Source organism: Schistocerca cancellata, chromosome 1, assembly GCF_023864275.1.
Source record: "Schistocerca cancellata isolate TAMUIC-IGC-003103 chromosome 1, iqSchCanc2.1, whole genome shotgun sequence".
Lineage (NCBI taxonomy): Eukaryota > Metazoa > Arthropoda > Insecta > Orthoptera > Acrididae > Schistocerca > Schistocerca cancellata.
Genome location: NC_064626.1, coordinates 902,337,545 through 902,363,967, shown reverse-complemented (window position 1 = coordinate 902,363,967; position 26,423 = coordinate 902,337,545). Strand labels below are relative to the sequence as shown.

Sequence of the window (26,423 nt, the reverse complement as noted above, 5' to 3'; positions counted from 1 at the left end):
GGTAATACCCAACAGAATTTCATCAGGAAACCAACTGTTTCAACAAAAGTAGAAAGTAGGGAGAATGTTCTGTTGTTAGGAAGTAACCATGGAAAAGTGTGGTGTGGATTTTGCAGAAAAAATCAGTGGACCGGTAACATGCCTCAAACTTTTTCAAGCACACTGCATGTCTTAGCCAAGTGGTAGATGATGTAGGATCCTTGCACAAGGGCTTTACAACGCAGGATCATGTTGCGACAGAGGGTGGAGCAGCAAACAGCATCGTCAGGGATCAGGGCCATAATATTGAGAGTGATCTCATAAAAATAGCTTCTGAAATGAAGCATGCAAATATTGGGTTGGTGCCTGTTTTCATGTGGTATTATCAGCTCCAATTGAACAGTTCTGTTAGGAGGGTCAATATGGAGTCAGATCAGCTGCATAAGGTGGCTACTGGGTCAGATATGGGTCTGGTTCCTGTTGATGCTATTGGTAAGTTGGATTTCACTAGGCATGACCTCCACCTCAATAATGAAGGGAAACGTAAACTGGTAATTGGCTTTGTTGACAGCAAAATTTTTGGAGAGAGAGAGAGAGAGAGAGAGAGAGAGAGAGAGAGAGAGAGTGTGTGTGTGTGTGTGTGTGTGTGTGTGTGTGTGTGTGTGTGTGTGTGTGGAGGGGGGGGGGGGCGCAGTGCATGGGAGTAACTCTTTTTTAGGCTGAGATCAATGTTCAGTGATTCAATACTGAAAGGAATTAAGGCAGGCAGGTACTAAAGATGCTAAGTTCAGTGAAAAATAATGTTAGTGTATCGCATCAAAATATCGGGGGATGGAGATAAATAGAAGAGCTTCTTGTTTGTTTGGAAGATTTAAAAACTGAGGAAGTAATAGATGTATTACGCCTGTCTGATCATCATCATATAGTCATAGATGGAGAAAGAAGGAACTGTCATATATCTTAAATGTTATCATAGTGTGAAAAATTTAGAAACTAAAAAAAAAATGTGTAGAGCAAAATACAGAAGCATGTGCCAGTGAGCTTGAACTAAATAATGGTACTTTTGTAATTGTAACTGTGTATAGGTCCACACTGGGAAATTTTCAGCTATTTCTGAAAAAAACTTGAATTCTTTTTTTTTTTTTTTTTTCTGGTGTCTGTCGGACAGGTGGAAGCAAATTATTATTTGTGGGGATCTCAATGCAGATTTTCTGAAAGAGTCTGATAGGAAGAATGACCTTGAAGTATTACTCAATTCTTTCAATTTGACAACAGATACTGATTTTCCTACTTGGGTACTACAGGAAAAGCAGCTCACTGATAGATACTATTTTAATAAACCAAGATAAAATTAATCAAATACACATTTATCCTGTTAAGAATGGTCTTTCTGATCATGAACCACGGCTAGTTACAGTATTATGACATAGTTCCCCACAGTAATGCAAAACAATCCTCCAAAATGGTTTATTCAATTAACAATATAAAAATTGCAATTTTTAGGGAAAGCCTGCAGCAGATAGGCTGGGATGAAGTGTACTGAGATCCTGATGTTCACTTAAAATATAACTTATTTCATGATATGCTTGTGAGTATATTTGAAAACAGTTTCCCTATGAAAACAGTTATATTAAACTGTTAGAAACCACATAAAAATCATGTCTTACTAAAGGGATAAATATATCTTGTACACAGTAAGAGGAAATGTATCTAATAGCAAGTAATGACCTGGAAACAGTCAAATGTTGTGTAAACTACAGTACTACACAGGGTGTTTGGGGAGGAAAGGTCAATATTTTAAAGAGTGATAGTATAAGTAATACTGAACAAAAAATGTTATATGAACATAGGTCCACAAATACTTCGTTAGGGAGGTATGGGTATAGAAAGGCACTACAAAACTGATGTGCACAACATGAACGTATATGCAATACAACTGGACTGCAACACGATTTTCTTGCAAACAATGCACAGGTACATGCCATGTTTACACTACGCAACCTACCACGTATTATGGTCATGTGACGTATGTAGTACAATCACCCATTGTTTCTGCAGTTGTGCCATGTAAACTGCATTGTGTAGTGTACCAGCGACGGATCTGTTAGCTGTGTAGTGTATGGCATTAACTGTGTTCGTACAAGTGCTACTAACAATGCCACACATCTACAGCAATGAGCAATATGCAGATATGGTGTATGTTTATGGCTTCTGCGACGGTAGTGCTACTGCTGCAAGAGAAGAATACCACAGGCACTTTCCGACTTGACTATTACCTGATTGCAGGGTGTGTACCAAAGTGTTTATCACTTTGCCTGAAACAGGCTCTTGTACAAGTAAAGATTTTTCATCCGAGCGTGCATGTCAACAAATTTTGCAAGAACAGGAAGAAATTATCGCAAGTGTTGCTCGAGGTCCCAGTACAAGCATACAAAGAATGTCCCTGCGCATGAATGTCCCACAGACACGTGTATGAGAAACATTACATGCGGAAAACCTGTATCCATTCCACATACACCATGTCAAAATCTCCACATTGGCGACAATGCCCAACAACTTCAATTCTGTCACTGGGTAATTGAGAATAGTCATTTGCTTCCATGCACACTATTCACTGATGAAGCCCAGTTTTCATGACATGGAATAAACAACACACACAATAATCATCAATGGTCACGGAAAAATAAACACACTTCAGTGGATAGCAATTTCCAAGTTCGTTTTGCCATAAATGTTTGGTGCAGCATGATCAGTAACCTTTCGATAGGTCCATTTACTATCAATCAGCAATTGACGGGAGAGAGGTACCTGGCATTTTTTGAAAAATTCATTTGTGGAACTATTGGAAGATGTTATTTTAGCTAAGTGAAATGGAATGTACTTTCAACATGACGGTGCCCCTCCACATGTTACCTTACGTGTGAGAGACCATCTCAACCGCACCAACCCTAATCCCTAGATTGGCCATGGTGGTGCTATTAACTGGATTCCAAGATCACCTGACCATACACCTTTAGATTTCTGTTTATAGGGCTGGATGAAATCAGAGGTGCACAAAGTGAAGGTAAATACATGAGATGAACTGCTTCGTTGCATCATGGATGCAGCTGAATTGATTAGGAACCAACCACAGGCAATTGAACAAGCAACACATGTTATCGCTAGAGTGCAAAATTGCATTGACGTTCATGGTGGGATATTTGAACCTGTTCTGCGAACTGTACAACATCTGTACGGTAAGTGTTAAAGCCATTTGTAAAATATGTGGTACGTCTTTTTCAACTGAATACATGTAACATGTATGTTGTAATGCATTATGTACTAAATGCAAAGTAAATAAACATTATGTAAAAATGTGTAACATAACTGTACTTCTCTGTAACATTGTTTTTAACAAAGTCAGTTGTACTGCGTATACCTTCACATTGTGCACACCAATTTTGCAGAATTAATGCTCCTTTCAATACCCATACCTCCCTAATGAAGCATTTGCGGACCTACGTTCATGTAATATTTTTTGTTCAGAATTACTTATATTATCACTGTGTAAAATATTGACCTTTTCTCCCCGAACACCCTGTATAAAGGAAAGCTACCAAAAAGTTCAGAAGTATGTGTACTATGTCTGCGATTAGCACCTTTGCTAACAAAATTAAAACAACTTCGAATGTTGTTGAAAGGGAAACACGGCAACCAAGAGAACAATATGACTGTATTATCATCAAACTAAATGAAAAGTTTACTAACAACATTCAGAAGTTGAAAATATTTTAATAATCATTTTTTAAATGTTGTGGAGAAAATAGGATTCAGACGTCCATTAGGAAAGGCAAAGCTTAAATAGAAGAGGCAACATCTATGCAGTTTGATAAAACTGAAGTTCTATCCATCTCTAATTTCGAAAGTAGGAAAATAATAAATGTACTCAAAAGTAGAAACTTGCATGGAATTGATGGTATTTCCAAAAGAGTTGTAAAAGATTGGTCCCAACAGATAAGTAGGATTCCCAGCCACAAATGTAACAGCTCACTGAAACAGGGTGCTTTTCCTGATTGACTTAGATGTGCTATTGTTAAACCATTGCATAAAAAGGGGACTATGTCTGATACCAACACCTACCACCCAATCTCACTTCTGAAAGATTTATCCTAAATTCTTGAAAAAGTAATGTATTTAAGAGTAGCTTCACTTGTTCGTAAAAATAAAGTACTAAGAAAATGTCAGTTTGGTTTTCAGAAAGGTTTTGCAACGTAAAATGCTTTAATGTAGCATGTATTATATGTCTTGACTGATCAAATATTAAATGCTCTAAATAACTGAACATTGCCATAAGGGTTCTTTTTTGTGGTCTCTCAAAGGCTTTTTATTGTGTAAGTCAAAGAATTCTGATAGATAACCTTGTGGTATGAGTGGACAGTGAACAAATGGTTTAATTCATATTTAACTGGAAGAGTGCAGAACATCAATATAAACAATTCACATAATGTCCAAAAATCAGCAGAAACCTCAGACTGGAGAGGTAACAAGAATGGTATCCCACAGTATTCAGTCTCATGTCCCTTATTATTCTTCATATATATTAATGACTTGCCACTTTATATTCACTAAGATCCGAAGCAACTTCTTTTTACTGATGATATGACTACAGTAATCACACCCAACACACAAGAATGAGGTGAGGAAATTGTAAATAATGTCTTTCAGAAAATTATTAAGTGGTTCTCTGCGAGCAAACTCTCACTAAATGTGATAAAACACAATATATATAGTTCTGTTCAATAAACGGCAAAACTTCATTAATAAATGCAGACTCTGTACAGAAGACTGTAGCTCAGGCAAAATATTCAAAATTTTAGGGTGTGTGCAGTGATGAGAGATTGAATTGGAAGAAACACACTGATGATCTGCTGAAACAGTTGAGTTCAGCTATTGATGATTTATGGTCATCACAAATTTTGGCAATAAAAATAAATGTAAACAAGCTTACTATGGCTATTTTCATTCACTGCTTTTATTTGGCATCATGTTTTGGGGTAATTCATCATTATGGGGAAAAAGTATTCATCACACAAAGCACATAATCAGAATAATAGCTTGAGCCCACCCAAGATCACATTGCACACATTTATTTAAGGAACTAAGGATATTCGCAGTAGCTTCACAGCATATTTATTCACTTACGAAATTTGTTATTCTGAACATATCCCAATTCAAAACCAATAGCAATATGCATAGCTACAACACTAGGAAAAAGGCTGATGTTCACCACTCTGGGTTAAATCTAACTCTGTCTCAGAAAGGGGTGAATTATGCTGCCACAAAAGTCTTTGATCACTACCGAATAGCATCAGAAGTCTGACAGATTACCAACTAGCATTTAGAAACAAAAGAATTTATGAATGACAACTCCTCCTACTCATAGATGAATTTTTAGATATAAATTAGTACTTTTACAATTATTAAAAAATTAAACAAAAAACTGAATTATATTATGTAAAGAAACCTTTCATTAAACTGATATGTTCCACATCATAACAAAGTGTTGTATCAGGAAAATCAAATGTAGATTTTATTTTCCTACCACATATAAGTTCACTTTCCACAGTTAACAAATTATGGTGCAATTTGAAAACACATTCCTTTCTTTCATTTGCCTAGCATATCCATTCCTAAATATGAATAATTAAAATGTGTCTGTGGGGGGGGGGGGGGGGGGCATCTTACTTCATGGCACAACATAAACATGTTATACCAAATTTCAGGTGGGAACAGAGAGGGTTCCTCAAGATGGTTATGACCACATATTTTCATACCTTCACTTAACGGCAGTAGTAGGTCTGCAGTTTATATTGAAGGGAAGAGGTTGTTAAAACTCAACTCAAAAGTATAATGAACACTGATTATCTTCTGAAAGAAACCACTACGCTGCATTCACATAATTCAGGCATTTTAATTGCAAAAAGTCAGGTGAGAGAACAAACTGGGTGAAACAATGCACTGGTGGGACAAGACGTATACAAACCTCCATCTAGTCATTCTGAGTTATGTTTTTGTGTTTACTCTAAGTCATTTTAGGTGAATGCCAGATTGGTTCCTTCAGCAAGATGACAAAAAATTTCCTCCACCAAGTGACCTGAAACTCCACCTCATTATTTGTAGGGCATTAAACTGCAATCCTTTTCCTCTGTACTGAGACTGAAATGTGTATATAAGTGAATCTGGTGGTGGGGAAGGGGGGAACCTGGCAGCAAGTTTTACAGTCTTCCAGGATCACAACATACTAATATGAATTAGATGAAAACGAAAATAGGAATTTTTGGCAATTTTTGTCGTATAGGAATTACGCTGTGGCCTACAGCATGTTTCTGTGCCTAGCATTTATTCTTCTTATGCTGGAGATATTTGGCTATAAAGACACAGTTTATATCTTCAAACCTAAACTAGCTTATTGAGCTGAATCATATTAATATGTAATAGTGCAATGATCAGGTTGTTACATCATCTGAGCACTGATAAGATTGCAGGGTTGCAACAAAGTGTGTTATGGGGGCAGTACTGTGAAGAGTTGGTGCTGTCAGCTTTAGTTAGCACTAAGACCACTAACTTGTCAATTTTAACTCTTTTTCTTTTCTGTTTAAGCTTTTCTGTGTGAAAGCTTTCACTGTATGGTGAAAAAAATTGATGTTTAACTATTCTGAAATTAAAAGTGGCATGAAATAAAAGCAACATATTCGCCTCTTTTCAAAAAACTTTCAAAGTTTAGGGACGCCAAAATACTATCTGAAGGAAAAGCATCACAGTTGACTGCTTAAGCATTTCTTTTTACCAAATGCACCAAAGAAAGAAAAACATTACTCATATGCATGACTAAACAATAATTCAACCGTAAAAATAATCATGAAGTCTTTTGCTAAAGGTTGTCCAACTATTTTAATATTACAGCAAATACAAAGTCTGTTCTGGGAAGTACTAAGTAAATCTCATAGCTAACATTAAAGAGACAGAAGAAACAATTACAAATTAATTGTAAGAACTGATGTATTTTGGGCACACAACAATTCTGTCTAAATGGAGTAACATTTAATATAATGGTTCACATTTCAAAGCAAAAAGTTCGAATACTGGTGGTGCATTTCATTCCACCTGAGGATTTTTTTCAGACCCATGAACCAGCAGTTATGCCACATTTTCAGTCAAGACAGTTTAAGTGAAGCAACAATTTGCAATGGTAGTACAGAAAACATCAAAAAAACCATAAGCAATGTACCTAGTATTGTCATGTCAGAGTCAAAAAAATGGCTTCAATGAATTAAACTACTAATTTAAACTGGGGAAAAAAATTGCATCAAAAATTTCCAAAACTGAGTCAGTTATTCACTAAAATGAAACTCTTTGAAAGTTAAATATGTCCTCTTCAGATATAACTGAATACAGTAGCCAGGGCACTCATGAAACTGGAGCGAAATGCTACAAAAGTAATTCTGTATTTGGGGAAAGCAAAAGTAGTTATGTAATTGGGAAAATGACTGCAGTGTTTCTTCAAGTAACCTGACTGAGCTCTTTCCACTTCAGCCTTGGGCTTCTCTTGATACAAACTGCAAAACTATAAAATGAGATTCGATCATTTGCATTAAATACACAAATCTCATCAAAGAGATGAAAAAATATATTCTTTCATTTGTTCAGTGTCCATAATTTTATTATTTATACTGGCCTCTTCTGTTTACCACTTCCATTTACTTTAGCTTCATTTGGTGAGTCTACTGTTGAATGTGTTGCTTTTTTATAGTGTTGTAAAATGTGTGACTTATTACTTCATGCATATGTATGAATAAATTTGTATACACAATTTGCTGTAAAAGAAATTCACAATTCCCATAGAGACAGTTTGCATCTCTGTACACAGTAAAAGCAGAACTTGTTGCAAAAAAGTGAGACCCAAGAAACACGGTTATATGATCTGACAGTGGTTGTGTTGTATTCTACATGACACTTACAACATGAACTCAAATCCATAAACCTCTTACTGTGAATAATTGGGTGATGAAATTTATCACTAATGTAAACAACAACAAAACTGAAGTAAATTTCAACAACACTGCAATCGAATCCTACATGTTCCAAATGCAACACAAATTCATATGATTAATCTGAGCATCAAAGATTCAAAACTTTAATCTGAGCATCGTAGTTCAAAATTTTTTATTCGAATTTGAATGTTACAAAATTCATAAATGATCTTTATGATACAGGGTTATTCGTAAGCACCTCCAGGGCTACAGAAAATGGCTGTGTGGGAAAGTACAAGACATACTGAAATAAACACATACCAGTGGATAGAGCCTCTCTGCAAATTTAAATTCATAATATGTGCTGAGATGTGATTGCAGAGCCACTAACGGTAACTTTGTCAGAACATGAATACAAATCATGGTCTCCGTATTGTCACACTGAATTAGTCTGCACCTGTAGGGAGGCAACACCACGAACGGATTTCTGAAGTGGGCTGCTGTCGTCATGCCTTCCTGGGCAGTAGCAACTTCAATTAATTGCTTGCATGTGCCCTTTCACTTACATTGCTATTTGTTGTACCAAAAATGATGCCTATATTGAGCACCTGTAATGTGAGTTAAGAACTTGGAGAGATGCTCTATCCACTGATGTGTATCTATTATCTGTATGTTTTGTAGTTTCCACAACGCCAGCTACTGAAACCCTGGAGGTACTTTTGAGTAACTCTGTGTAGCTGACTTTCAAAAACTAATAAGTCTTTCTGATAAGCTTTCTTTAGTATAATGAACACGAAAAATCATGTTCTTTGTACTCATATTTTCCTTACCGACAACATATCTTTAACGAAATCAATTTATGTTGCACTAGACATCTCCACAACTTGCAAATGTTACCATCATTCATAAAATAAATAGATACAATGATTTAATTGAGAAGGGAAAAAATGCAGATACAACTTTGAGAGGTAAGAAATTGATCACATGATTTTACTGTTTGTTGATGTGAAAAGTAAAGTTTTCATCACTGCACCATCAGTTTCTGAGGACAGTTAATTTGTGATGACTCCTAAGAATAGCAGATGAACAGAGCAAAATTATGGAAGGTTCATTCTCCTTTCATGAATAGTCACACCTAAAAGTGATAACAGCTGAAGAATTTTTAGAGCCAATAATTAGCACTAACACTACAAAAATAAATATTTCAGAAACTATCAACAATTTCACTGAATCTCAAACTGACCTTTCACCTTCTTCTAGTCAGAAATTAAATCACCTATCTACAGTGAAGATTACTCATTTTTGGCATAATAGTACCATGTGCCACATTCCTCCAGAATACAAAAACAGCACTGAGTACTAACTTCATTCATATGCTGCACTCCCTTATAGGAGGAATTACTATGATAATATATTGTCTCCAGAACCTGATTATTATAACTCATCACAGTATATTGTCTACATGACTAGGTGAAAAAGTCTTTGCAGATATGTGGCGTCAACTCACAAATTTATGTGAAATTATACATGGCTACACATTTCACAGAATAAAGTAAACAATCACAATAGGTTAAGTACAGCTTTTAACAAAACAGAAACTATTTTCATTAAACATAAATAATACTGATGCCTTTAAACATCTCAGGGAATTGTGTGTTCACAGCAATGAGTTTGCCAAGCAGGGCAAACTACACTCCACACAATTGACCCATAGATTGGCACATGCTGCATGGTAGAGCTGACCTCCATATTCGAGAGCACTTGTATTGCCACTCCCTCCCTCCATGGCTGTGAGACATATACCACAAACAGGATTATCAGCGAAATCTAAAGATGGCAGTTCCCGATGGACCTGTAGTGGAACAGATATTTTCATTTTCATTACATACAGGCTAATACAATGCACAAGAAAAACTAAAAACTTTGTACAACAGTCAATTGGACCTGTCACCTAACATTACCACTGGAAACACCCGCCACACCACAACAAACATGGAATAACCAATACCGCAAACGGAAAGTGAGGAGCGGGGCTGGTGTTATTGGTTAATACAAACCATTGAGAAATGCACAGAACTATGACTTTCAACACATACTTATGTTTTTTAAATGGAAATGTGTTATAATTTTTAGCACAACTGAAAATAGAAAAAAATACTTAATTGATTCCGTTTCTTACATTGTAAAATGCTAATTACATCCAGAGTAATTTGTATCATAAAGTTGACACTTGATTAACTCCTCAGCAGTTCAGTCATGTTTATTGGAGAGAATCCAGTTAATTTGGGATAAAAAAGGAACAGTGATGCAATGTAGATACAGAAGAGATTTGAACAGAACGTTAAGTCCACATGCTAACATTTTTATTGGTATTTTTCTCTGAGGAGTACTGTATGGCAGTGATTTGTTACAAGAAAATGTACATTAACATAAGAATTTAGTTAAACTTACAAATTTGTTTTCTGTTTTCAACTACAGAATGTAAAAGAGTGTGTCCTGATATTTCAGGCCAATAAATGTTCAAAGTGGTGCCCATCATTTGCTGCACACATTTGTCATCTACCGCGTAATGATTGTCTTACATGACACAGTACATCTGGTGTAATGTTACCACAGGCTGCCTCAATACAATGTTTCATATTCTCTGGGGCTGTAGGCACATCACGGTACACATTCTCCTTTAACATATCCCACAGAAAGAAGTCTAAAAGTGTAAGATCAGGAGAACGGGCTGGCCAACTTATGCATCCGCCACATCCTATGAAACGTCCGGCGAACATTGTGTCAAGGGTCCGCCTAGTGTTCATTGCAGAATGTGCAGGAGCACCATCATGTTGATATCACATACATATACGCGTTTCCAGTGGGACATTTTCTAACAATGTTAGCAGATCATTTTGTAGAAACTTGATGTGTTTTGCAGATGTTTGGGTGCCTTCAATGAAGTGAGGACCAATGAGATGGTTGACAATTACTCTGCACCATACATTTACATTCCACAGTCTCTGTCGCTCTACCTACTGAAGGCGGCGAGTATTGTCCACGGACCAGTAATGCATGTTTCACAAATTCACTGCACTGTGGTTTGTAAAATCTGCTTCATTAGTAAACAGGTAGAACTGCAACGCATTCTCTGTTAATGCACACTGAGAGAAATTCACTCAATTATTAAAGTCATCGCCATGTAATTGCTGATGCAGCAACACATAATATGGGTGAAATTTGTGATGATGAAGTATGCACATTACACTACTTTGACTCATTGCACTGCCTCGTGTGGGTTCATGGAAACAGCAGCTAACACACCAACTGCACCTGCTTCTTCTGTGATAGGTTTGTTATGGACCCGTTTGCATGTTATGACCATACCTGTTGCATAAAATTGCTTGTAAATGTTTTCAAACATGTGGCACATTGGATGATCTCTGTCCGGGCACCTTTCTGCACACAACCTGCAGGCTGCAGCTGAATTTTGATGAGTATCATCTCTGCCTTTTCAGAGTTAGAATAAACCATTTTCACAGTTCTTACAACACTGTACACACTGTTGTACTTGCGACCTTCTCACATTTATACTATGTGTACTTCTGTTCTTACTTGGGTACAGTACGCTCTCACAGACATCCAGTAACACAATGTACTACAGTTATTCTGAGTACAAGGACTAATTCAGCAAGCACTACATGCAGACACAGAGACAACCAAACTAATAAACATCGTAGTCATTGTAAACATACCCCTACAGATATTGGTTGTTACAACATATGAAAAAGTCTGAGGTTTCAAGCATCAACTTTACGTTACAAATTCCTCTGTATGTACTTAACCTTTCACAATGTTACAAATGGCACTGATTAAGTATTTGTTTCTATTTTCAGCTGTGCTAAAATAACAACACATTTCCATTTAAACAACAATGGTAGTTTCTGAAAAATCTCAAAAATGCACATTTCCTTGTGTTGATATACAACGAAATTCAGGGGTGACATATTCTTTGCCATAGCTGTGAACCACAAACACTGATTAGCTGTGAAATAAGTTACATATCCAAAACACTCACGCTGGTAATTTATGAAGATATAGTTTTATTAAGCACCTGAAAATTCTCAAAAATAACCTATTTCTCACGTAACTGTATAATGAAATTAGAGAAATATTATTTGAATAATTAAATTATTCCTGAATTGAGGTGGTAAGAATAATTCACAAATCCACATTGGAAGAAAGAATCATCTTTATGATTTATATATCTTATAAGGCTACCTTTATTCAAATATCATTAAGTTATTAATAATTTTTGGTAACATATTTGGGAAAAAAACACTGATCAAAATTTAATTTTAACAAAGTGCAGACACTGAATGGAGCTGTAGTGTATGCGGGAAGGGAATGAGCAGTTGACAACTGTGCCTTCTGGCATACACTACAGTTCCACCAAGAGTCTATGTGGGTTACTAATGGTGATTCTCTATGGTCTGAAGATGGTCTTTCAAGAATGAAACTGGTGACCACAAATAAAACAACTCTTTTGTGATCAACACTGATTATTTTATTACAATTAAATCATCAGTTGAGTTTTAGAGGATTTCCAGTTGTTGCTGATTTTTGCAGAATAATTAACATTCAGTCACTCTTAAGAAAAGGTTTCAAGTGATGGTTTGTGATGTACAGGCATCCACTGAAATTGATCATTTTGTGCTCACCAGAATCTTCTGCAAACAGGTGGTCAGACTGGCTTTTGTTCACTATTTGGCATTGTAGAAACTGACTGGTGGTTAAGCCCACAAACTGCACACTGATTGAAGCAAAACTGCACACAAAATGATGTTATTCTCAGATGCTGTATTGTATACCACTGCCAAGACTAGACTGTGATGTGCTATAATGATGCATGCGGCACATCTTGTGTCTGGGTCTTTCACACAGATATGACCTTTAGGGCAAAGGGTTGGGAGCACAAGTGACAGAAAGCAGACCAGGATGTATCATAGATGGGGTTAGCAAAAAATTTTGGAATGATTAGGTAAGATCTTTGTGAGAACATGTCAAAATTTTTGTGGAATACATGGTTTGTTGTTTCACTTCAGGTATTGAGTAATAAAAGAGGATTTTACCTAGTGTACATAGGTAGAGAATTAGAGGCATGAGAAGAGTGTCAAAGAAAATCTGTTCGCCCATCAGGTTTGAATGTCAGTACCTGTCTTTGAAGACTATAGTTAGGGGTGAGGGAAGGCTTATTACTTGGAGATTTGCCGTCAACATGTGGCAAAACAGTGTGGGAAAAGATATTCTTATTCCACAATAAGATTTACAACAAGTATACAGAATTTATTAATAGCAATGTGCAAGCTTATTATGTCATGTGATTCACATAAAAAAGATTATTTCATGTATGGAATAATAATTTCTTACCGAGATATCAGCCTTGTAATAATATACACGAAGACCATCCCAAACTTGGTCAACTTCACAAAACAGAGATTCCAGCTTCTTTGATTCAGCAGATGTAAGTTTAAAGGCATGCTTCACCCTCTGACAGACACCATATACCTCCAACAGATCTACAAGAAAGTAAATTTCAGATATAACAGAAAACAAAAGAAAAAACACATTTATAAAAAGAAACTCAGCATGATTTCCTATTAAATATGAGATATTGTTTATTATCTTTAAATGCAAACTACCAACCAAGTTACACAAGTGCCATCACATTAGACGCTATAAAGTACTGCTCATAAAAGTAAAGAACTCTTCTAATTGTGAGTGTAATTGAAGGAGTAACACCTTCTTGACTCTCAGCATACAGTCAAACACACAATAAAATTGTATTGTGTCATTCATAGGGTTATACACTAGCAAAACCAATGACGTTCTTATGGGGTATCAAAAGCAGAAAAGTGGTAAAGAACATCCAAATGCCCCAGTAATTAATATAATCATTTGGTGGCATAGTCGACAGGCTGGAAATTAACCTTGTGACAGCAGGATTTGGTTTGAATCCTGCTTAAAGTTTAATGTGGACTCTGAATCATTGTGCAGCTCAGTATTTTTCAAATACATAAATCACTGTCAGAGCTGAAAAAGCAATAAGTGAATGAAAAGAAATCTGAAAGACTGAATAGTGTGTGAACCATGGACCTTTGGATTGGTAACCTGACACTTATCCACTATGCAACAGGGCCACATTACTGCTGTATTAATTTGTTTAACGTACAGAAAATAAAAAATAAAATGAATGTACATCTCATGGTTTTCAATAAGATAGTTTTGGAAGTCAAAAGGCCACAGCATGTCATTTCTTCACCACTTAACAACTAGTCCAAAGACGTCCGATTTCAATGTCCACCTTCAGTCTATAAAGGAGTTTACAAGATATGTAAAAAATCTCTCACTGTCTGCCACCTCCAACAGGCAACTAGGGTGAATGGTGCAAAGGTTATCACAAGCTCTTGCCATTGGGTCAGACCCATTTTCTCACATGGACCATTTCATCTCTACCCGACAATTTCATTGAGTTGAAGTCTGGTGCAAGGGTAGGCCAATAAAGAAGCACTACTGTACCGCCACTGATACACAGTGGAGACTGATCCTGTTGGAAACAGATTAATCCCTTAGGATACAGTTATCACACTGACGGGATCATAATATGAGTATAATGAACAGCATTAAAATCTACTGTCCTGTTAAGCATTCCAAGTTGCATGCAAGCATCAAGGCCAAAAATGTCACAGTCACAGTGCCACTGTCAGATGACTCATGCATATATATTTGGGATCAAAATAGTCACTTCATGGCCTGAATACTTTTACTCGGTGATCCTTTTTCTGAGGAAAGAAGTGATATAGTACACTGGAAAATATTATGTTTCACAAGTCAAACATAAACATGACACTGTCCTTGATAAGCACTAACTGGTAGAATTTATATTTATCATAGATGACAATATGTTTGCTTTGGAGTCCAGCCACCCAAAACCAATACCAAGTTGTACCCATCAAGTAGGAAAACACAGTAGAATGTTTCAACTGTCTTTGTTTATTATACAACATATGGTGTGTTTCCAGAAATAACTCACCGCTTTAGATAGTTAATCTATCCAGAAGAATAGTGCTACCACATCTAGGAGAATCTCTAACATGATAAGTAATTTTATGATACAATTACTTCAGAGTGATATTCTACTTGAGTTATGGTGGGATATATGGAAGTTAAGTGGTTAGTCTCACTAAATTTGTACCTATACACCTACAAGTGGAAACAGAAAATGAAAGTGGAATGTACAGTTTTGTTTACCTGGTGATGGACAGTCATTTTAACTGAATTATTATCCTATGATATTTCATTATTACTACTTTATCTTCTTTCATTAACATTATTAATCAGCTAAATGAAACTGATGCTACAGCAGAGTAACACACAGTAATTAATACAAGCCAATCTAACATGAGAATAAACATGACTGCATTCTGAATTCTAAGTCCGATGCTGATAATTTGCACAAGTTACCAACAATGTAGGCTGCAGGAGGAAGTTCTCTACTGCTCAAACAAACCACTGCTGCACATGCTAGTAGTGTAGAGACTACTGTGTTAAAAAACACTGAGATTTTTCCAGTGTTTGAGGTAATTTACTCTGAAATGTTTTTTCTGTTTGTATGCTAAAAATACACGACTATAATAAAGCAACAACAGTTTACTTCACTTTTTGGCATGCCAAATATAGCAGTTTTGTTCCAAAATATTTTTGCTACCTAGTTATTGGAGGCTGCCAGCTTCTGAATATCCAACACTCCAAGGAATTCCAAGGACCTCCCACTCAAGACACCAGGCACCAGTTGCCACCCACGTTTTCACATTGTAGAGACCACTAATGGCCTACATTCTCTAATACAGCAGGTATTTAACCAGATTTCATCCATAATTGCCTATTTTTGAACCTACCCAATGTAAGAGGGTTAGAGAACTTGGTGGTTTGTAATGCCACTGTCAGAAAATTTTGACAGAGAGACAGCAAAGTTAGAGATGTGCCAATTATTCAAGATCAAAATTTATTTGAAAAATAAAATGAGTTACACAAATGTTAATTTAATATTTCAAACATCACACAAGAGAAAGAATGTTACACACTTCTGGCCAGGTGCAATCTTAGAAGCGTAATGTTTGAGAATTTTCCCAAACATGTGGAAATATGAAGTTGATAGCAGATGTATAAAGTGACCCTATTGACAATTTATCCAATGTTCAGCAGAAACAATCAAATATCATAACCACAAAAACATAAACTAAAAACTGAATAATCTGAAGCAAATAGAAGAAAGTTTGTAATTCTGTTCTTCCAACATTTTTCACCTCCAGAGCTACCACAGAAAAATTTTACTAATCAATATGTTCATTGATTCCATAATTTTTCCACTATTGTTTACTTCCATAATAATAAATGAAACCAAAATTTATGTCAGTTACTGCCCCAACAAAATTTCTGAGGAACAGATTTTCTAATTTTTTTTAATGAAATACACTGCCGGGAAAAAAATGCAAGACCATCATGGACAAGGTCATTTTATTGACAAGTGAGGAGCTGGCAGGTAGTTCATCACTGTAAGAGTATATGGTAACAAATTCAGACCACATAAAACATGTCACAGTAAAGGGTGGCTAAGCAGCAGCATCAGTACACAGTGCTCCTTCTGGCAGCAACCCAGCCGTGTGGTCTCACATGCAAAACATCATAAAGGTGCCGAATGGTATCCTGTGGTAGATTGTCCCAAGCACCTTCCTCCCTATGTTGCAGTTTGGCAATGGTTCTTGCAGGCCCTGAAAAACAAGTTCCCACCTGATATGCCCCACACATGTTCAACTGGAAAGCGATCTGGTGATCTATCTGGTCAGGGCAGTAGTTGTACACCACAAAGAGCACATTCAGTCACAGCAGCCATATGTTGATGTGCATTGTCCTGCTGAAAAAAAGCACATCACCTTACTGTTGAAGAAATGGCAGTAGCATTGGGATAACAGGCTACGTAATGCACCGGGCACTTGTTACTTTACCCCTAGTGATGTGGGCTAGGTATATTCCCAGTGGGTGGGAACTTATAAAATGGGAATATTGCCGGGAATATTTCTTTGGCCTGGGAGGTTTCCCAAAAATTGGGAATTTATGAACATTTTTAGATTTTGATTGTTTTGATTCTTATTAGTAGTTAAATAAACTTAAAACTAGGTTAACTAAGTAAATTCATACATTTTTGTAGATTTCAAAATGACCAAAACCGAGAAACATAATGCCAAATACCTGGCAGAGATAATTAGATCTGTCATCGAGAAGTATGGTCCTGATAAGTTTTTGGTGGTTATTGGTGACAATGTTCCAAACATGAAGGCAGCCATAACACTGTATCCTCATATAGTACCATCAGGCTGTATTGCTCACCTTCTCCATTTACTGTGTGCTGACATCTCAGGATGCCAGACTGTTCAAAGTTTCTTTGAAGAGGTGATAACTATAGTAAAGACTATCAAAAACAGGCACATATATGTGTGGATGGATATGTGTGTGTGTGTGTGTGTGTGTGTGTGTGTGTGTGTGGATGGATACGTGTGTGTGTGTGCGCGAGTGTATACCCGTCCCTTTTCCCCCCTAAGGTAAGTCTTTCCGCTCCCGGGACTGGAATGACTCCTTACCCTCTCCCTTAAAACCCACATCCTTTTGTCTTTCCCTCTCCTTCCCTCTTTCCTGATGAGGCAACAGTTTGTTGCGAAAGCTTGAATTTTGTGTGTATGTTTATGTTCGTTTGTGTGTCTGTCGACCTGCCAGCACTTTCATTTGGTAAGTCACATCATCTTTGTTTTTAGGTATAACTTTATGTTAAAATATATTTCAGTTTTTGAGTTTTATTTAACCATATAATTACTGCTTTTATGGTTTTTTGAGCTATCTTGCTAATTAACCAGAAATTCCCAGGAACTTATGAATTTTGGCAATATTCCCTGGGAATATTTCTTCGATTTTAAATTCCCAGGAATTTTACAACACTATTTACCCCTCAAAAACACCAAATGTGACTGTGTGTTGTAACTGATGGCCCCTCCACCATGAAGCCTGTATGTCATGGGCAAATGCACTCTCGAATATGTAGCCTACCAGGTCTGCACGATACACACGTACATCCATCACTTGCAGACAGACAAAACCTACTTTTATCACTAACAACAGAGCGTCATTCCACTCTTGAGCAGACTATTTCATGACACCAAAGCAGCCATGACTGGCAAGTTCCAGGTGTCAGTGGTAGCCTGACCAGAGGCACATGTGATCTTACTCCCACTGAAAGCAGATACTTTGCAAAGGTCCCCGATGACAGCAGGTGCAACATGTGCCCAAATTTCAACCCTGATTGATGTTCGATTGGCTGCCACTGCTCACAAAATGTGTCAATTTTGATGTGTCTGTATTAAATGTGTGTCCAGAACCTGGTCTACAGGTGTGACCACATTCCACAGACCACTGTTGAAAGAAGCGACACATGACCAATACAATGCTCCAACATGTGCTGCAATCCGTCTACACATCTGTACAGCTTCCTGCAGGTGCACAATGTGATCCCTTTCAAATGGCTGAAACTGTTCAACAAAAATATGACTCACTGGTGGGGCATGTTGTACCCCAGAATGAATGTTGAAACACTTTTCACCTCTAAACCCAGTACAGTTACTGCCTGGAGAGTCAAAAAAGGAGGGTACACACAGGCCTGATAACTGATAACTGTGACAAATGAATCACTAACACTAAAATCCTTCAGTATGGACATATTATAATCTGATGCAACAAAACACAGTCCTCTACCACATATACAGCAGCATATCCAGTTTTGCAGCTATTTGTGTACTGTTATGTGTATGTAGAACATCTATGGATTTTCAAATTAATCACTATGTTGCAATCTCAATAATAAAATCAATCTCAATAATAAACTACTAATGACACGCAGTATTGTGCTGAGCAATGACCAGGCTCTGAAGAATGAAAACCTAATATTCTTAAATTACAAGAATGAAGAAAATTCATCAAATGTAACATTTTATTTTACTCTAGCTTTATCTCCTCTTCCTCTGGTGCCTTCTTTTCTTTTTCTTTTTAAATCTGATTTACTATCTGCCAAGAACTGGCTGGTATAGCCTATTAATAGAATGAACATTTTTTCCATTTTAATTCTTCAGATAATAGCAGAAAGAACATAACACTTGTCAGTATTGAGATTTCTCACACAATATTTTAAATTCAATCATCATTAATGTAGTATCTTACACAACTAGTCTTACAAACAATCCACTTTTGTTAAGGACAAAATATCGACTTCATACAAGAGACTGGCACCTCTTATCGCAGAAAGATGTAAAACTGTTCACTCAACAAAACTTAAAAATGTTGTAGTCTTTGTCTTATAATCAATGAGTCAAAATGAAGGCAGTCTTGTCAGGGAAGTAAAAATGTGTAGTGATGTGAAACTGAATGGTACATAAGCTCTGTTATATCTAAAACAAATAGAAAATTTCTATTCATTGGTAGAGTACTGGAAGCTATAGCTTATCTATGACAGAAAGTGTATACAAAACACTTACGAAGTTCATACTTGGAGCTGAAGTGTATAGATGCCATAGGAAGTCAAATTAACAAGTAACTAAATGGGTTTAAGGACCAGAGTGTGGTGATATATATGGACATGGCCCTGTTTACCCTACAGGGAGGTATGAATCCTGACAAATATCAGCTCACAAATACTCAAAGAAACACACAAAATATGTTGTGAAACCCAACTTACAATGTTGCAAGCATCATTCATATATTATTGTTGTGGGAAGACTAATTTGATGCAGCTCTCCATGCTATTCTATCCTGTGCAAGCCTCTTCACCTCCGAATAACTACTGCAACTTACATCTTTCTGAATCTGCTTGCTGTTTTCATCTCTTGGTCTCCCGTCTACAATTTTTACCCCCCACACTTCCCTCCAATACTAAACTGGTGATCCCTTGGTGTCTCAGAATGTGTCCTATCAACTGATCCCTCCTTTTGGTCACATTGTGCCACAAATTTCTTGTCTCCCAAATTCAATTCAGCATTTCCTTATTAGTTACATGATTGGACCATCTAATCTTCAGCATTCATTTTTGCACCACATTTCAAAAGCTTCTACTTTCTTTTTATCTAAACTGTTTATTGTCCATGTCTCACTCCCATACATGGCTACACTCCAGGCAAATACCTTCAGAAAAGACTCCCTGACAGTTAAATCTATATTTGATGTTAACAAATTTCTCTTCTTCAGAAATGCTTTCTTGCTATTGCCATTAACATTTTACAGCGTGACAATTATTGAACAATATGAAACAAAATCATCATAACTTCTGAGCAGTTTGTGTTAGGACATTCAAACTGCACAGTTGGCTTCAAGGCATAGTGGGAATTAGTACGCACGTGCATGGTTTGGTTTAGCAATGAAGCCCGCTTTCATTTAGATGGGTTTGTCAATAAGCAAAATTAATGCATCTGGGGGACTGAGAATCCACATTTCACAATCGAGAAGTCTCTTCACTGTCAACGTGTGACTATGTTGTGCGCAATGTCCAGTCACAGAAGAGTTGGTGCAATATTCCTCAATGGCATGAAGGTTTTGGAAGAAGATTTCATCCCCATTATCCAAGTTGACCCTGATTTCGACAAGATGTGGTTCCTGTAAGACAGACTCAGCTCCATCGAAGCAGGAAGTGTTTGATGTCCTTGCGGAGCACTTTGGAGACCATATTATGGCTCTGGGACACTGGCATGGGCCTCGATTAGCCATCACAGTCTCCAGATCTGAACACAAGAGACTCCTTTTTGAGGTGCTATGTTAAAGACAAGGTATACAGCAATAACCCCAAAACCATTACTAAGAAGAAAATAGCCATTCAGGAGGTCATCAACAGCATCGATGTTCTGACACTTCAGCAGGTCATGCAGAATTTTACTATTCGGCTGTGCCACATCATCACAAATGATGGCAGACACATCGAACATGTCTTAACCTAAATTTGAATATCTGTTGAATAAAGTGTTTGCATGTTGTAGTTTGTAACTAATTTACATTTTTTTTCATATAGTTCAATAATTGTCACCCTGTATATCCTCCATACTTCGACAGTCATCAGTTACTTTGCTGCCCAAATAGCAAAACTCATCTACTAATTGAAGTGTCTCACTACTTAATCTGATTCCCTTAGTATCACCTGATTTAGTTTGACTACATTCCTTGTTTTGGTTTTGTTGATGTTCATCTTATATCCTCTGTTCAAGACTTGTCCAGTTTGTTCAACTGTTCTTCGAAGACCTTTGCTGTCTCTGGCAGAATTACAATGTCATCGGCAAACCTCAAAGTTTGTATTTCTTCTCCCTGGACTTTAATTCCTACTCCATTTTTTTTCTTTTGTTTCCTTTACTGCTTGCTCAACATACAGATTTAATAACATCATGGATAGGCTACAATGCTGTCTCACTCCCTTCTCAATTACTGCTTCCCTTTCGTGTCCCTCGACTTTCATAATTGCCATTTGGTTTCAGTACAAGTTGTAAATACCCTTTCACTCTCTATGTTTTACCACTCCTACCTTCAGAATTTCAAAAAGAGAATTCCAGTTGACATTGTTGAAAGTTTGCTCTAATCCTACAATTCCTATGGCCTTGACTTAACCTATCTTCTAAGATAAGTTGTAGAGTCAGGGTTGCCTCGTGTGTTCCTACATTTCTCCGGAATCCAAACTGATCTTCCCCAAGGTTGGCTTCTACCAGTTTTTCCATTCTTCTATCAGGAATTCGTCTTAGTATCTTGCAACCATGACCTTTAAACTGATTGTTAGGTAATTTGCACACCTGTCAGCAACTGATTTCTTAGTACTGATTAGTACATTCTTCTTGAAGTCTGGGGGTATTTTGCCTGTCTTGTACATCCTGCACATCAGATGGAGGAGTTTTGTAATGGCTGGCTCTCCCAAGTCTATCAGTAGTTCTGATGGAATATCATCTACCCTCGACACCTTGTTTCGAGTTATATCTGTCACAGATTTGTCAAATTCTTCCTGCATTATCATATGTCCCATCCCACTTTCATCTATGTCCACTTCCCTTTCTATAATATTGCTTTGCTTACAAGTTCATCTCCCTTGTATAGGTGCTCTATACACTCCTTCCACCTTTCAGATTTCCCTTCTTTGTTTAGGACTGGTTTACCATATGAGCTCTTAATATTCATACAGCTGCTTCTCCTTTCCCCAAAGACCTCTAATTTTCCTGGAGGCAGTGTCTGTCTTTTCCCTAGTGAAATATGCTTCTAAATCCTTACATTTGTTCTCTAGTCATTCTTGCTTAGCAGTTCTGCACTTCCTGCAATCTCATTTTTTAAATGTTTGTATTCCCTTTCTCCTGCTTCATTTGCTGTATTTTTAAATTTCCCCCTTTCATCAATTACATTCAATATCTCTTGTGTTATCCACAAATTTAAACTAGGCTTTGTCTTTTTAGCTATTTGATTCTCTGCTGCCTCTACTATTTCACCTTGTGAAGCTAACCATTCATCTTCTAGTTTATTCCTTCCCCCTGTTCTAGCCATCCATTGCCTAATGCTCCCGCTAAAACTCTCAAGAACCTCTGGTTCTTTCAACCTATCCAGGTCCCATCTCCTTAAGTCCCTACCTTTTTCCAATTTCTTCAGTTTTAATCTACAGTTCAGTTCATAACCAATAAACTGTGGTGAGAGTCCACTGCTGTCCCAGGAAATGTCTTACAATTTAAAATCTGGTTCCTAAATCACTGTCTAAAGATTACACAATCAATCGAAAACCTTCCAGTGTCTCTTCCATGTATACAGCCCTATTTAACGATTCTTAAACCAACTGTTTAAATTATGCTCTGTGTAAAATTCTAGCAGGCAGCTTCATCTTTCATTCCTTTCTCCCAGTCCATATTCACATATTATTTTTCCTTCTCTTCCTTTTCCTACTATCAAATTCTAGTCCCCCATCACAAACATTAATATGCTTCAGAGCCCAATTAGCAACATAGTTTTTGAATGGTAGTAGTAGACAGAAGGGTGGCTGAGCCCAGGGTTTTGGATGGCAAGCTGATCCATTGTAACATGCCACTTGGTGATAAAGCATTGTCGTAGCTAATGCTCACCTTGGATGTCAATACCATGTGGATATTCTTAATCTGCAAAATAATTACTAACAACTGCACCACTGACTCTTTTGCAATACAGTTTCATAACAATGTGAGAATCACTTCGAACATTAGTTTCAAAATGTTCACAACTCCAAATTTCTTCACTTTTAGTGTACCATAAAACTGCAACTGTTCTTATATTTTGTTTTTGCAGCATTAAAATGACATCTCTGGAGTTACTTTTATGTGTGTAACTGCAAATAAATAGTCCTTATGCAAAACTCAACAAATTTTTCAGTCATTTTTCAGTTTTTTAAATTTGCAACTATAATATTCTCGTTTACTGTTTAAAATACACTGGCCATCTCAAAACATAAAATATGCACATAAAAAAGTATGTTCCAACATGGCCTCCAATTGTAGATTAATGGTACCAAGTAGATTGTAATGAATATTATCCAACATATTTAAGTGCACAAAGAAAAGATTTTAGAAAATTAGATCTAAAAACAATTTCTTTTCTTGTGCTAAAATTAACCACACAATACTATTCATCAATGCTGGTCAGCACTTGCTAACAGAGTTTTAGCCCTATCCAACACCTCAACAGTTTATTTACTAACTGCACTTTCTTTCCATACATATTACTTCCACATATCTAGTCTGCCCTAATCCAGGACTGCTGGCAAAGACTAGTATCCCCCACAATGGCTTCTCATTTTCTGATACAAACTCATTTGCTATAATCCACTGCTGTAATCCAGATGCTACCTATTAACCCCCACCTATCCATTAAAATATTATTATTATATTATTATTATTATTATTATTATTTTACCTACTAGAAGTGTCATTTTCGTGTCAAAATACTTAAGATACACTATGTTCTGCTTAATTTGTCAGATGACCTCATTAAATCAATGTTATCTGCAAAGTTCTTCATTTTTATTATCTGTGTTACAGTAAAAATAACCATTTTTAACATATATATTTCTTAACATATGACAAATAGCACAACTCACTGTTTAGATAATCTTTCCCTTCACCAATGTGTAGCACTTCTTCTAACACTTCTTCAGATGTGACTGAAGAAAATAAATTTAGGGCTGCCTGGAGAAGACTCAGACAGCTCTGTACACATCGACACCATTCAGTGACTTGGTGTTCCACTGCCTATCGAAAAAAAATGGGAATAAGCATTGTATACAAAGGACTGCTGCTGGAAAATTAAGATAAACAAGAAACAATTATGCAAAATGCTAAGAAAAGCAATAGAAGATATGGCTTACATAACTAGACGGAACTTCTTCACAAGAAATATACTACTCTGATTATGTCAGAAGCATACAAATTCTGTTTCAGGTTATTATAATACACTGATGAGCCACCACATTACGACTAGTGTCCACAACGAGACTGAAGCCATCTGCTAGCATTGTGGCGCCATGTGATGTGGTTAGAAAACTATGTTAAGTGGAGTACAGAGGTGAATGGGGAACCATTTCAGTGATGATACAGGCCACAAATAAGGAACTCCACTGACACAATAGACAATGACGATGTAAGTCAGATCATACACAAGGTGTCTCAAAAGGAAGTTTACATTTGAACAGCTCTCTGCGAATGTGCAACAAATCGGAGGAGAGTGGGAGTGTATCCATTTCTTGTCTGGTCTTTAGGAATTCAGTCAATATGGTGTGCTTCTCAGGAGTAGACTGCATGTTTTGTGTGCAAGAATTTTACAAAAATGGTGGTCCAATGACTGCAGCCTGCAGGCAATTTTGTAGTGATTGTGGATTGCATAATGTAAATGATGCTCCAAGTGTTTCCCTTAACCAGAAATGGATCAAAACATTTGAGGAGACTGGTTCAACATTGAACAAACCAAAATCCAGGCAACCAAGGTCATCAAGAATGGACAAATTCATGGAGAGTGTAAATTAGTCTGCTCGTGATGATCCTAACCTTTCCAATCATAAACATTCAAGATCTTTCAATGTGCAGAGATCATCACTGCACTGAGTTCTGAAAATAGACGTTATATTGCACGCTTACAAAATCCTACTGGCACAAGAATTAAACCCTCAGAATGCCAGACATAAGTTGCATTTTTTTAATGATGTGATTGAGTGCCCTTCGTTTAACAACATCTTGTTTTCAGATGAGGCTTACTTTCACCTGAACGGTCACATCAATAAGCAAAATTGTCACTACACGAATGCAATGAACCCTACACAGAAGCATGAGAAATCCCTTCATTTGCCAAAAGTTACTCTATGGGGTGTGATGTCAGCGAGAGGATTAACTGGTCTGTACTTTTTTGAGGACAAGAACAGTCATGCTGTTACCGTAAATTTGTAATAATATGTGATGATATTAAATAACTTTTTGGTGCCTGAAATACAAAATTTTACTGGTTATAACCAAAGAACATTGTTTCACTAAGACAGAGCCACAGCACACATGTCTAATGTGTCTATATTGTAAGTTTGTGAAATGTTTCCTGGCAAATCGATCTCTAGGAGGAGACATAAATTGGCGCTTATGCTGTCCAGATGTAAGAACCACTGATTTTTCTCTTATGGGGATATGTCAGATCTAGAGTGTATGTCAATAGCTTGACTCCTCTGCAACAACTGAAAGAAAACATCCACAACAAAATGTCATCCATTAAAGTATCAACATGTTGAGTCATGGTGCACTTTTTCATTCACTGTTTAAATGAGTGCTGCTGTTGTGCTGGACTGCATTTAAATGACATTACTTTTAACAAGTAAATTTCTAAACTGTATATTTTAATAATAATTTGTTGACACACTTCAACCTCTATTTTATTTTGAAACACCAAATATAAACTTTCTTTTGAGACACCCTGTACTTTTCATTTACTAATAATTTTATTTTAAGAAAATGCCTCCATTTCCTGTCTAATAAGTAATATAACTGACATAACAAACACTGATGCAGGTAGTTTGTTTATATGAGACTGGCACACCCAAAGAGCGAAATATAATGAAAATACTGCTCAACACTGAGACTACACATGCAAAACTATTAATATTAGTTATTATATATGTCTCCATATTCAATCTGCCATCGTTCACTTGCTTAAATGTTGAAGAATGAATGGACCAAAAATTTTTCCTGCAAATTCACAACAAAGTATGTACAGATATTTTTTACCAATTTTTAACATTTCAACATTTTTTAGTGATGGTAAAATATCCTCATAGGTTACTGAAAG

The 26,423-nt window shown here is 36.7% G+C and overlaps 1 protein-coding gene across 2 annotated transcripts in view; it reads right to left on the bottom strand.

The window, feature by feature from the left end:
- Nucleotides 1-6,909: 6,909 nt before the first annotated feature.
- Nucleotides 6,910-26,423, bottom strand: part of LOC126190925 (synergin gamma-like) — a 174,148-nt gene continuing 154,634 nt past the window's right edge. For both annotated transcript variants that reach the window (XM_049931565.1, XM_049931574.1), the window contains exons 6-8: nt 24,202-24,352; nt 13,401-13,549; nt 6,910-9,840 (exon numbers count right to left, since the gene is read on the bottom strand). In XM_049931565.1, the coding sequence (XP_049787522.1) occupies nt 9,646-9,840; nt 13,401-13,549; nt 24,202-24,352 (495 nt within the window). In that variant the 3' untranslated portion in view covers nt 6,910-9,645. The remainder of the gene's footprint in view (nt 9,841-13,400; nt 13,550-24,201; nt 24,353-26,423) is intronic.